General features: G+C 31.5%; 1 protein-coding gene across 2 annotated transcripts; it reads left to right on the forward strand.

Moving 5' to 3' along the window:
• Positions 1-236: 236 nt before the first annotated feature.
• Positions 237-12,321, forward strand: LOC136984248 (follistatin-like). Of its 2 annotated transcripts, none has more exons than XM_067281156.1 (6): positions 237-326; positions 5,380-5,565; positions 6,259-6,444; positions 6,520-6,741; positions 6,810-7,037; positions 12,210-12,321. In XM_067281156.1, exons 2-6 carry the CDS (start codon positions 5,433-5,435, stop codon positions 12,242-12,244), a joined length of 804 nt encoding a protein of 267 aa, XP_067137257.1. In that variant the 5' UTR covers positions 237-326; positions 5,380-5,432; the 3' UTR covers positions 12,245-12,321. The 2 variants fall into 2 exon arrangements, with proteins under 2 accessions (XP_067137257.1, XP_067137256.1); XM_067281155.1 differs by lacking the exon at positions 237-326 and adding an exon at positions 4,070-4,176.
• The last annotated feature ends 565 nt before the right edge of the window (positions 12,322-12,886 follow it).

Genomic DNA, 12,886 nt, shown 5'->3' on the forward strand with positions numbered 1-12,886 from the left:
CTCAAACTTGTTATGACATTTCAGCTGTCTATTCTTACCGGATGTGATGTGACAAACTGTTCGCGCCAGTAACTCAGGAATGCGCAGTCCTCCGGTTCGGTTTTTCACGAGCAATCGTCCGGTTGGTTTATTATGCGGGTGATTCTGGCCACCCTGTATATTTGATACCCTTATACTGAATGCATACACTTATACAACCTGCTATATAACTTGTGCTTTAGAGATTTCTCTGAAATGATTTGCGCCTTGTGATTACAGAAAGGTGTAGAGCAGAGATTCATCTCTGCACTATCTACTCAATTAGGCCTATTAGGCTTTTTAAAAAGGTAAAAATATTACAAATTAAATTTTTAAAAATCTGAATTAATGTAACCAATTAATTGAATGTGTAAAATAATTCCTCGTTGTAAGACGAAGTCTTTAAAGTTTAGTGTAAAACTTGTTCATACGGTTTACACGTGAACGCATAGTTCAAGTATTGGTTGGCCCATAAGTTCTGGCGTGTTTTTTAAGTGAAAATTTTGCGTGAAAAATAAAATGTTTTGGCAATGCGTTTTATGTTATTCGACAGAGAATTAGTGCTCTACAAAACAGTGTGTTTAGTTTTTTTTATGCCGATATACTTTTTGTTCTTTTCAGGTCAATAAAATGGAGTGTCAAGTCGACAAAAAAGAGCATTTTCGATACCTTCTGCTTTTTGCGTTTAATCGAGGTGTCAAAACCACTGTAGCTGCTCGAGAGATTTTTGAAGTGTATGGCGAAGAAGCATGCCTCTTAGGAAGGTGTCGAAAATGCTCTTTTTTGTCGACTTTACACTCCATTATTGACCTGAAAAGAACAAAAAGTATATCAGCATAAAAAAACTAAACACACTATTTTGTAGAAAACACAATTCTCTATCGAATAACATAAAACGCATTGCCAAAACATTTTATTTCTCACGCAAAATTTTCACTTAAAAAAAAAAACGCCAGAACTTATGGGCCAATCCAATACTTAGACTGAGCAGATGAACACACATAACAAGTAGAACGCAGAAAGTAAGCAAAACAATAGTGTAGTCTGTTTCAAATGAAACAGGCTACACTATTGGTTTACTTACTTAGCTACTTGCAGTGTCGTCCTCAGACTATAGAAATGGAAACACAAGCTATAAAATAGGGCGTCATACATTATGCAAGAAGCTTTTAACTACGAATTAACGCGCCACAAGATGGCACTAGTTTCAATTAGAGCTAACTTGGTCTTGAAAACAAGGAATATTCCTTGTTTTCAAGGCCAAATGTTGATCAGCATACAACAAAGTTGCGTGAGACAATGGACAAATAGCATTCATTAATTTCTTTTATATTTTCAGAATAGGCCAGAAGTCATAAATTTTTCTGTTGTTTGTTAATAATGGAATTTGGGCTCCTTTGGTGATTAGGAAAAGGACAACCCACACGGAAATGTACTGGCTCCCCTGCTGCTTGTCAATTACACTCATCGATGAAACAGCTTTGTAAACATAATGATGCAACTAATTTTTGAATTTATGGCATTTTATAATTATATATTATTATTATATTTTATATTATCATATATATTATAAGTATTTTTTTATAATTATTATAAAATACTAACTTTTATCTTCGCTTCTGAAACAAATACGTTTTAAATTGAATTTCAATTATATAAATTTGATTAAAGAAACGAATTTAACATAAAATTCGTTTGTATTGAATAATATTCTTCTAAAAACGTCATTTAAAAAAATTTCACTTGGCCAGTCGACTGTGGAAATTGTAGACGAACACTCCATTGAAAGCGGAAAAGTTATTTATCAAATGTTAATAGTGAATTTACGAAACTTAATTTGCAATAGAGATCAACTAGATTACATATATATGATTAAAACGATCCTTTTAGAAGCTGAGAACTGCCTCTTGAAAATATGATGTATTAGGTTTGTTCTTTAAGTATATATAATTATGTCACTTCTCTAAACATTTAACAAATTCAAAACATGTAAACGTAGTAGAGCACATCTACATCAATTCTATATATTCTTTTTACATCAATTTGCATAAAGGCCTGGTTGAGAAATCGAATCTAACTTCACAAGTGGATAGATTTTGACAGCAATCTTCAGCAACCAAATTAAATTTTAAAGTAATTCTAATAGTATAGAATTATCCAATAGCTTTAATTTTGTAAAATTACTTAAAATTTTTATGCAAATTAGCGCGAATTTTGTGTCGTTCTTTGCCGGAATCTGTCCATCATCTATTAAATTACACCTTTGTACGTAAATATCAAACGTTCCTGGGATGGTGTCAGACGTCCTGACGTAACTAAGTATTTAAATAGCGAGGTTGAGGCCGAAGTTTTAAACGCGAAAACGTGTACGTCGGACGTTTAGAGCCGCTTTCCTGTAAGCCTAGAAGTTTGACAATGGCGTTTGGAAAGTCAGTGGAATCATGCTCGACATTCCAAATGCCATTCCAATGGCATTTGGAATGTCGAGCATGATTCCACTTACATGAACCGCTTACAGTTCAACGTCCGACGTATAAGTTTTCGCGTTTAAAACTTCGGTCTCAACCTCACTATTAATTAATAGAAATTACGTAAATAAGCCGTAAGAACATGCAAAGTGATTAATTCGTGTAATTAGAAATTTCTATTATCCTGAGCCCGTATGAGTCCTACAGTCATAATCCCGATGGATAAAATCTCTGAACACTGACCAATGGGCTGATGCGTGGAGTATTCCAGGATTTTTTCTCGTGGTAACACTTCAATAGGGACCAGATACTCCATGGAAAAAGTCCTCTTGGGAGGCACTCCTCCCAGCAGATTGTCCATGTGTTTGCATCAATCCAATCTTATAACTGTATATACATAATATATTAATCTATAGAAATTAATAATTAGTTAATCACGTTTTTTGGTGGTTAAAGGTCGAGGGGTGGAGAGATGAAAAGTATAGTGTCATATCTCCAGCAGGGTCTGACTTAATGACGATTCTACTCGTTAAGCATTTACAATTTATAAAACCCATTCCTATCCTCAAAATTAAGTGTTTTTTGCCACTTTATAATAATTAAAAATATAAAAAATGTTTTTTTAAATAAAATATCGTAACAGATGGCGCCACCAAATGTTGCCGGGAAAGTTAAGCAACTCGTTAATGGATTTATTTAGATTATAGTTAATCTCAGATAATAAAAGAAATGAATTCTCAAAACCTTACCTTGGTCACTAGCTCATACCTATAACATCTCATATCTATATAACTTATATAGAATATCTTATCCAACATACCTTATATTTGAAGGGAGCTGGTACCTTCTCGGAACGGCTGGATTTGCACATAAGCTAAAGAAAATGATGTAGCTTAGTGCCTTCTTTATGAGTCTATATCTTAGAGCCCGCAATTTTACATTATTTGGTGATTAAGGGCCTGTTATATTTTATAGTTTAGGACCGCAACAGGTCTGAATCTATCCTTGCTTCTTTGAACTTTATAAGAACACATGTAGGCCCTCCTCCTTACTGGACAGGAAGGAGGAGAGCCTACATGCAGTCGAATAAATAAGGTAAGTTCTAGCATACCTCCACCAATATAAGCAAACTGATCCTAGCGAGAATAATTTACATATGCAAATAATAAAATCTTTATCGATTAATTAACTCATTTTTTACATTTAAATAAACGTAGAATTAAAATATTGCTTTTTTTTTATTAAAAAAATCATTTTCTGCCTCAGAAACACTTTTGTCTGTATAAAATCTGATCGTGTACAATTAGATTTTTGATGTAAAGTAGTAGTTTCGGAATCTTTTGATTAAATCCGACTCCTTCCTACTACAATAAATTGAAGCCTGTTATTTTGTAATAAATACTTGTTACAGGCAGCCACACTGAAACTACTTAAGCTATTCTGCATTTATTAACGAACTCGATCCGTACTTGGCTACATACAATCTCTTAAATTATAAACAAAGCAATAAAGATCTCATTAACTTCCCATTCCAGAAAGATCTGATTGCCTAACGTTAAACAAAGAGGCGGGTTCTTATACCTAACCAAACTGTTGCCATCTATTTCATTCAAATCTCACCGGTCAGACATGCAAAGTAAAGTTTTGCTCTTTCTCGTTATTTTGATTATTAACTTTAATTCCAATCGAGGTAAGTTCTTTAATTCGTTTTCACTTCAATTTAATATAGGAACAATTTTTTTTTTTAAATTTAAAGTTTAAATAAATCATTACTTCAATTAAATTTTCTATGGGCGCACAATTTTAAACGTTACAACAAATTGCTGTCGTGAAAATCAGATTCGGATAACAATTTTGTATATTGGTACGCGTTAGTATACAGAGTTTTCCGTAAATTCTCGCAGGGTATACTTTATAGGTCTGGAGGGCCTACAATGGAGGCATAAGTACCAACTCCAACTCTAAAAAATCAATAAACTACAAATCCATCTATTGAGCCCATTAACTTATTTCTAATTTCCTATTTAGCCCATTATGTAGTCCTAAATTTCTATTTATCTCATTACTGTATTTCTAAATTGCTGTTAAGCCCTCAATCAATTCCTAATACTTTATCAATTTTCGGAAAAGAGCTGACCCGAATATGTTGAGGCCTCATCTCTTACTTCCTCCAAGGCCCTTTTTTGGTTTATTATTATAAGTTTGGTAGGCCTACAATGGAGGCTAAGAGATCATGTAGATACAAGAGGGTCCTTTTGTTTTGCTTATGACGGAAAACAATTAGTGCAGGGTAAAAAGTTATTTAAAAAAAAAAAAAAAAAGTCTAAACTCAGTATTCGTAAACAAGTGTTATATAATAGAACTTTATACACACGCCATTTTAAATTTCCTATTTGACTAGACATAATAAAAAGTAAGGCAATAATAATTGAAGTCTACAATGCCAAGGTTACGACTGTCTTATTTTTTTCCTTTTTTTTAAAATATAATTCGTGAAAGATTTATATTATTTTGTCGCAGTTAATTTCTCAGAAGAATAATAAAATAAATGAAAAAAAGAATTATTTTTGTATATACTGTATTAACATTTTGACATGTTTATGAACTTGGCTTAATTTGTTTCTACATTATATTATTGTTAGCGATGTGAAAAATTAATTTCTTTTTTAATTTTCTTCTCAATTATCTGTCAGTTGATAATGAAACAATTCCGGTAATACCTTTTTTTTTTTTTTATTCTGCAAGACGTAATTAACTTCATAATTAATAATTCTTGCATTAGTAGAGGAGTATTTCGCAATTACCTCCAGCTTACTTAACGTGAAACAAAGTAAATTTCCTAATTATAATTTAAAAATATTGATGTAATAAAATGATTTTGGTACCTTTCTAGCTGGCTACTGCTGGGCAAAAATCGGAAAAAATGGAGGGTGTTCACAGTTGCTGATGAATAATGTTACCAGGAAAGAATGTTGCTTAGGGTCGAATTCTTACGGTTGGAGCAACGAGAAACATCGATCGGGATCTTTGTTTTATTGGAAAATTGTGGGAAATCTTTATCCCTGTAGACCCTGTAAAGGTCAATACATTATGTGCTTAAATTGCAACAATAAATAATAATATTTATAGAGATAAGTATGTTCATATAATTTCTTGGTATATAAGTTTCTTTGGATTAGTATTTATAAAGTAATTAATTCGTTTCTAGATTTAAATGAAGCAGGGATATTTAGTTAAATTAAGATGGCGGAATGTGAATTTCTGCTTAAATAAACTGTAAAGTAATTAGTTTCCTCGCTAAATAAGTGAAGAAAATAATTAAAAATTTGCTATTTATGTTTTTCGTCCCGTATTTTCCATAATAACTTCGAATACAAATCGAAAATTGCTTAAATACTAAAAAGTACGAAGAGTATTTCTAGTTTTGAATTTTTTTTCCCTATTAATTATGCATATTATTGACTATTTTTCTACATTAAACCGTGTTCCGTTTATGAGGGATACGTTATGTTTACATACAAGCGTACAGACGTACACACAGACTGAATAAAAATAAACACGTTTTCCGAAAATGGTTAGGCTGAAATTTCCGAATTAATTTCGCTTGAAAGTTAAAAAAATTGCGTTTTAAATTGTAATTATCGAGTTAAAAATAATTTATTTGAAAAGAAAGAAGTATCTAAAATGTGTAGTTATTAACAATTGTAAAATTCATTTGGAATGACAATAGGCTAAGATATTTAATTTATGCAATTTTTCCATATTATTGCAGTTAATTGCTTCAGAAACGATTGCAATTCGAATTGCACGAGGAAAAATTTGTGCACTTTCAAGAAACAGCAATCTGGACCCGTGTGTGGAACAGACGGACAAACGTACGCTAATCAGTGCAAACTGCTGAAACAGCAGTGCCGACGAGGAAATAAATTAAAAATTGCATATTTTGGTCCATGCCAAAGTATTTCATTTTATATTACATTTTTATATAAATTTATAAAACGGCTATTGCTTAATCTTCGTTTTCTTCGAATAGATTCTTGCGAGAAAGTAAAGTGTTTAAGAGGGAAGTCTTGCTTCCTTGATCATTATCATCGTCCTCATTGCGTTCGGTGTCACCAAGATTGTCCTGCTAGCGTCAAAAATCACGTGATTTGTACCATTAACAATATCACTCATCACAATTATTGTACTCTTAGACAAGAAGCCTGTAAACTCGGATATATGGTCTCTGTCGCTTATAAGGGCCAATGCAGAGGTACAGTACGTGTTTTAATTTAGTTTATAAAATAGTTAATTACATTATTTATAACATTTATGTTATAGAATTTGAAAACTGCGATATGGTTAATTGCCCGAAACAAAGTAGATGCATATTTGATCACGTTAAAAATATTCCTCTTTGTGTGAATTGCCCAATGTCCTGTTCTTCTTGGTCCCCCTTCTGTGCATCCGATGGAAACACATACGACAGTCTGTGCCATTTAGAAAAAGAAATATGCAGGAAAGGAGTTAAGATTTCGGTAGTAAACGATGGACCGTGTAATAGTCCAGGTAAATTTCAATTGAGTTATTTAGTTATGATAAATTTTAATATCGAAATTTAAAGGGTTTTTTATTCTCCAGTACCTAGTTTAAGTCATAGAAACTGTTTAACCTGCGATATAATTATGTATTTTTTCTGTTGTAAATCCATAGTCTAGACTTAAATATTTTCATATTAATGAATAGCACTGATGAATTCTCTTTCTTAATCACTTAAGTAGTGCCTAAAATTAAATTAAGTGAGAACATAAACGACTTTACCCTCTTAAAAGAAATTTTATTTAAAGGGAAGGCCAAGGTGCAAGAATGCATTTCAAAAATTCAAGGGGTAAGTTCACTTCCCTACAGTGGAAAGGTTAAGAACCTTTGCTTTTAGTCAAATATACAGGGCGTATTCTGTGTGTATGTTAACCTCGTTAATGAAGAGAATAACTCTAAAAACTTAACAAGGAAATTAAATTTAAAAAAGAACTCGTAACTATGCAAATAAATGCATTCCAGACTTAACTACAATAAATCATTTTTTAAAGAACTTTTAAACATTTTAAAATAATGGAAAAAAATTTCATTTTAGGAATTTTTTTCTTTATAAATAAATTTTTAAAAAACCCTAAAATTTGACTTCTGTCCTAAAAATTTTTAATCATTTTTTTTAAGATTTAGATGTACTGTACAGTACAATTCGTAAAAGTTCTTAAAATAACTGACTTGTTTAATTATTATTTATAATAAATGTAGTCGAATATTTACTAACTCGAACTTATGAGAGAAAAATAGAAACTGGTTTCCTGCCATGGCAGGATATATAAGTTAACTTATATACTATTAACACAACTGATTAATTCATCTGGCATAAATCCAGCAGACTACAATTAACTAAATTGTTATTTTCCTTACATTATTTAACATAAAAATACTGTATAATATAATTTCGGTGTATATTTATTACATTAGTCCCAAATTCTAGTGTTTCAATTGCATGCCTAGCCAAATAAAACACCAATTCAGTATACCAGTAATTACTCTCTTCAATTACTCTGTACAGAGAGAGATTGCTGTATAGCAAATTCATAATTTGAATTACATGTGTGTGTCAATAAATTAGGAATTTTTCGACTTAAATTTTCTATTGGCATATATCATCAATTTACAATGAACATTAAAAGGATCACCGGACTAAAGAGGTGACTCCTCAAAAATAATTATTTCAATTTAAAACAATTAAAATTTAATTTTCTTTTTCTGGTTTTTAATTTAAATATAATTCTAATATAATTAGTTTTTGTTATTTTCACGTCTGTCTTAATAAATTACAATAGCCATGTGGATTAGGTTGATTGGTTAATGTTACCTTAGGTAGCCAAGATGGCGGCTCCTCTCTAATTCCAGCAAGGAAACAGTTGGACGCACGTTCTAACCTAACCTAACCTATTCTAATAAATTACCATAATTATTAGCAACCAAATAATTAGAATAGCTTAGGTTAAGTTAGAACGTGCGTCCCACTGCTTCCTTGCTGGAATTAGAGACGAGCCGCCATCTTGGCTACCTAAGGTAACATTAACCGATTGATTAAAACAACGCAATATATGGACGATCTGCTAAAAGATTGGAGATGTGAAGAAAATCCGGAAGACTCGGGGGCCTCACCAACTACCGGTGCTCAGTGCTATTATTCACTCGGCTATTGGTGGTCTCAGTAGTCGTGTTTTTAATCTTCTTAATCTCTATGAAACTTAATTCTTGTCTAAGTCACTAAAAATATTCTCTTTGTAATCTAAACATAAGATCTTAAATATATGAATTTAAAATTTTAATTAGTCTAATACTCTTGGGGTCCTATTGCATAAAAATTACAAGTTACGAGTCTTACAAGAAGTCACACGTTTGGTACAAGCTATAGTGAGAAACTTTCCAGATTTGTATCGTTTATTACATTAATTTATTTACAATTAAGTAGAATTTTAATGAACGGCATTTACAATTCTTTTCATATTTCGTCTTCCTACTGTAATTGTTCGTCAAAGCTATCATCTTCATCGGTATCCAATGGTACTGAAGTCAATCCTTATGCTAACGAATCAAATACATTGAAATGTGGGAATTCAAAAAGGACGAAACTTGTAATTACTTTATGAGTAAAAAACGATGGTAGACATTTTTATTAAAACTACATTTGCAGAACTTGTAACTAGACAAATTAATAAGCTTTTGCAACAAATATTTGGTAACGCAGCAAATATTTACAGCAGATTTTGTTCAGAGATTTTTCTTAAAATTGTAACTTGTTACAAGAGATTTTTATTCGACATAATTTGTTTGTAATTGGGCTGCAATTTGAATAAATTATAGACCTATAAATTCACATTGTCGTCCGTCTTTCCTTAATCTCGAGAACGGAATAAGATGAAAACCGAGATCGGATATGGAAACTTTAGGGGCAGGAGGCCCGATTAACTATATATGAATTTCCGATGCAAACTGGAAGTCACGTTATTTCAATTCAAAAATTTGCCCCTCCCCGAAAAGTGTTAGATGATCGGCACGACTCTATTGTTTATTAAAGGAAAAGTATGATGTACAGTATAGTGGCAAGCCACTACTAATTTGAGGTGGAGAGCATATATTTTAAGTTAAATAAATTTAAAATATGATTACAAATTGCAGCCCGACATTGTGATGATGTCACAATAAATAATTGCTCGTTTGTGACTTGTAAAGGCTTTAACAACGGAAAACTCCACGTGGCCAGCCCGTCTTGGCGAGGCGTGAACCTGCGATCGAACTCCAGTGTTCAGGAAATGGTTTCTCTTTGGACAGGTTTTGACTGTACATTTTCAATGTTTACAAATTTATTTTGTTTATGAATTTATAATTTAAATTCTTAATAAAATGAGTGAATAGTTCAAGAAAAATAATTAATAGAAGAATAAAATATCCTTCAGTTAACTTATTTACTTTGGAATTTCTATATTTAGTACAGATGGATATTACTATATTTATTTAGTACAGATGGATTATAATCCATCTGTACTAAATAAAACATCGTCATAAAATATTAGTACTTTTACAAAGAGAAAGTTAAAATTAATTTAAGATGAGCAATACTTTTCATTCATATATTATAAAAACTTTCATTTAAAATATAATGCAAAGACAATTTATTTATTGTGACATGGTCGCAATGACGAGCTGCAATTTTTAATCATGTTTTTAATTTATTTAATATAAAATATATGCTTTCCACCTCAAATTAGTAGTGTTTTGCTCTTGTACATCACACTTTCCTGCTAGAAATAGAGTCGTGCCGTTAGGTAACTCCTCTCGGGAAAATTTTAAATTGAAATAACCTGACTTTCGGTGCAAACCGGAAGTTCATACACAGTTAATCGGGGTCTTCTGCCTCAAAGCTTACCATGTATATGTCGACTTTCACTTATCTAACTCCATTCTCGAGATTAAGGAAGGACGGAATGACAGACAGACAGTGGAAATTTGTAGGTCTACAATTTTTTCCAAATTGCAGCCCAAGTATTCTTAATTTATAATCTGTATTATAATCGATATATTATATTTATGAACTAGACATCATATATACACACTATAACATTAAAATAATGTACAATACTGTACATCTATTATTTTATATTCTTTTAACATATAATTTTAAGTGTTCGTGTAATACGTATACGTATATATGAATACATTATATACTTATACATAAGCATATTTAATATTAATTTCTTAAACATCCTATACATTAAAATCTGTACAAAACAAACCTGCCAAACCCGAAATATATTTGGTACAGTGCGATTCGGTTTAAACAGGTTTTACTATATATGTATATATAGTTTAATATATATATATATCTTTGTATATATAATCATACGCAATTATATTTTGATTTTATAATACTGTATTAGCAAAATGATTGTAATATAATATTGTAATATGATGTAGAGATGATAAAGCTATTGTTTCTAATATAGTGGGTGATCGGTTAACGAACAGTTCGGACTACGAACAAATAGGATAACGAACACTTTCGCGAAAGATTTTTATGTTCGGATAACGAACGCTTCACAGAACAAACACAAGAAGAAGCGACGTAAAATAATGAATACCGATTGGTTTTCCCTCGTCTTCAGGCAACAATTCGAAACTTTTCGGAGCGCGGGAGACGTCGACATCGACCCTCAACCCGGTATATACTAATCGAATAGTATTTCTCCGAACTTTGAAACTCTCCTTTGTAATTCCAGCCTTTTATTTTTCTGATAGAAACAATTCGTTTATAGTATTCGCGAGACTGTCGGGCGGGTACTCGTTAAGTTTTGCGTCGGTTTTTATTTTCGAAAGGTGAGAGTATAATAGCAAAGGTAGAGAGTGGGCAGAAGATGTCTGATGTTGCTGGGCAGTATGGCTTGAACAGGTCTACAGTAGGCAGCAGTTCAATCTTATCGAAGAAAGATATTGTATTATCAAGAAGACTCGAGCAGCTTAAGGAGTAACAAAAATCACATCTCAGAAATAAAGAACATTGAAGAGCTCGTAATGGAACCTGAAACTGATCTGATGACAGAAGAATGCCAAGAACTCTGGAATGAAGAACACCGAGAAACTCAGCGAGATATGTTTTCTTTTGAAAAAGAGGATTAATACCGATATCTGCAATTAAAGATCTTTCAAGAAGTGGGAGGATGTCAGAACAACGGTCTTAGAATGGCATCCAAACCAGGTTGAGGTTAATAGGCTTGGGGATCTCTACAATTACAATTCTATTAATTACTTCTGAAAAATCCTGAAGAAGAGAGAAAAGCAATCGACACTGGACAGAGTCTTTAACTCCCACAAACGGAAAAAACATGACTAATAAAAATGCAAGACTGTGTATTTTTATAGACTGAATACGTATTTTTATTATTACATATAAATAAACGTAGTAAGAAAGAAAATATATTTTTTATCTTTTGGGGTCTCCAGAACGAATTAATCAAATTCCCATAAAAATCTGTGGTAAATCGATAATCGGTTAACGAACAATTCGGATAGCGAACAAAGTCTTGGAACGGATTATGTTCGTTAACCGATCACCCACTGTACTCATTATGATGTAATGAAAAATATTTAAATTATAAAATATAATTATAATTAACAGAAAACATTTTTATTTTTTAGATGAAATGCCGAAAAACTCGAAAGATGATGACTAATATTCATTTTTAAAACCATTATATTATGCTTATTGTATTTAAAACGTTATAGGAAATTAAATATATTATGTTTTAAAGTTTCTCTCTTACAAACCACAAAAGTTAATAATTTAAATTATTTTGTAAATTCGTTTTTTACTACATAATATAATACTTTATTGTATGTTATGCTATGTAACAAGTCATTTTAAAAAACAAAGGGGAAAGTTCTATAATTGTAAAAGCCTTACTGTCCTTAAATTCTAATATTATTGTTAATTGTCTTTTTGGACTTTACTTATTAATAGGACTTTATACTGGTGTTTAAAGATTGGCACAGCAATGAGAGTTAGTTCAGGAAAGAACAAAATTTCTTTGTTATATCACCTGTAGTAATAATTTCTGTACACATATTGTACGTGTTTCGGGCTAGCATGTTTGTTCTTGAGAAGATGCAGGATGAAAAGTTACCAGAGGAAATAGAGAAGATAAAAACAGAATTCTGGTATTTAAGAACTTGTAAAAGGGAGCAAATCAGATTACCAACACTGAGTTTACCTGTAAGTATAAGCAGGAACCTACAAAAGCACGATGTAATAAAAATAAATAAGATAATTCTGTCATCTAACATTAAATTTAAGAATTACAAACTAAAGAAATTAC

This window comes from Centruroides vittatus, unplaced genomic scaffold (assembly GCF_030686945.1).
Source record: "Centruroides vittatus isolate TY-2023 unplaced genomic scaffold, ASM3068694v2 contig_911, whole genome shotgun sequence".
Classification (NCBI taxonomy): domain Eukaryota; kingdom Metazoa; phylum Arthropoda; class Arachnida; order Scorpiones; family Buthidae; genus Centruroides; species Centruroides vittatus.

What these genes read in the sequence shown, in the direction of transcription:
- LOC136984248 (XM_067281155.1), top strand. Translation starts at nt 4,116, where the DNA reads ATGCAAAGTAAAGTTTTGCTCTTTCTCGTTATTTTGATTATTAACTTT. An exon ending in TCCCTGTAGACCCTGTAAAG is followed by an intron (nt 5,566 to 6,258) that starts GTCAATACATTA and finishes ATATTATTGCAG; the next exon opens with TTAATTGCTTCAGAAACGAT. An exon ending in TGGACCGTGTAATAGTCCAG is followed by an intron (nt 7,038 to 12,209) that starts GTAAATTTCAAT and finishes TTTATTTTTTAG; the next exon opens with ATGAAATGCCGAAAAACTCG.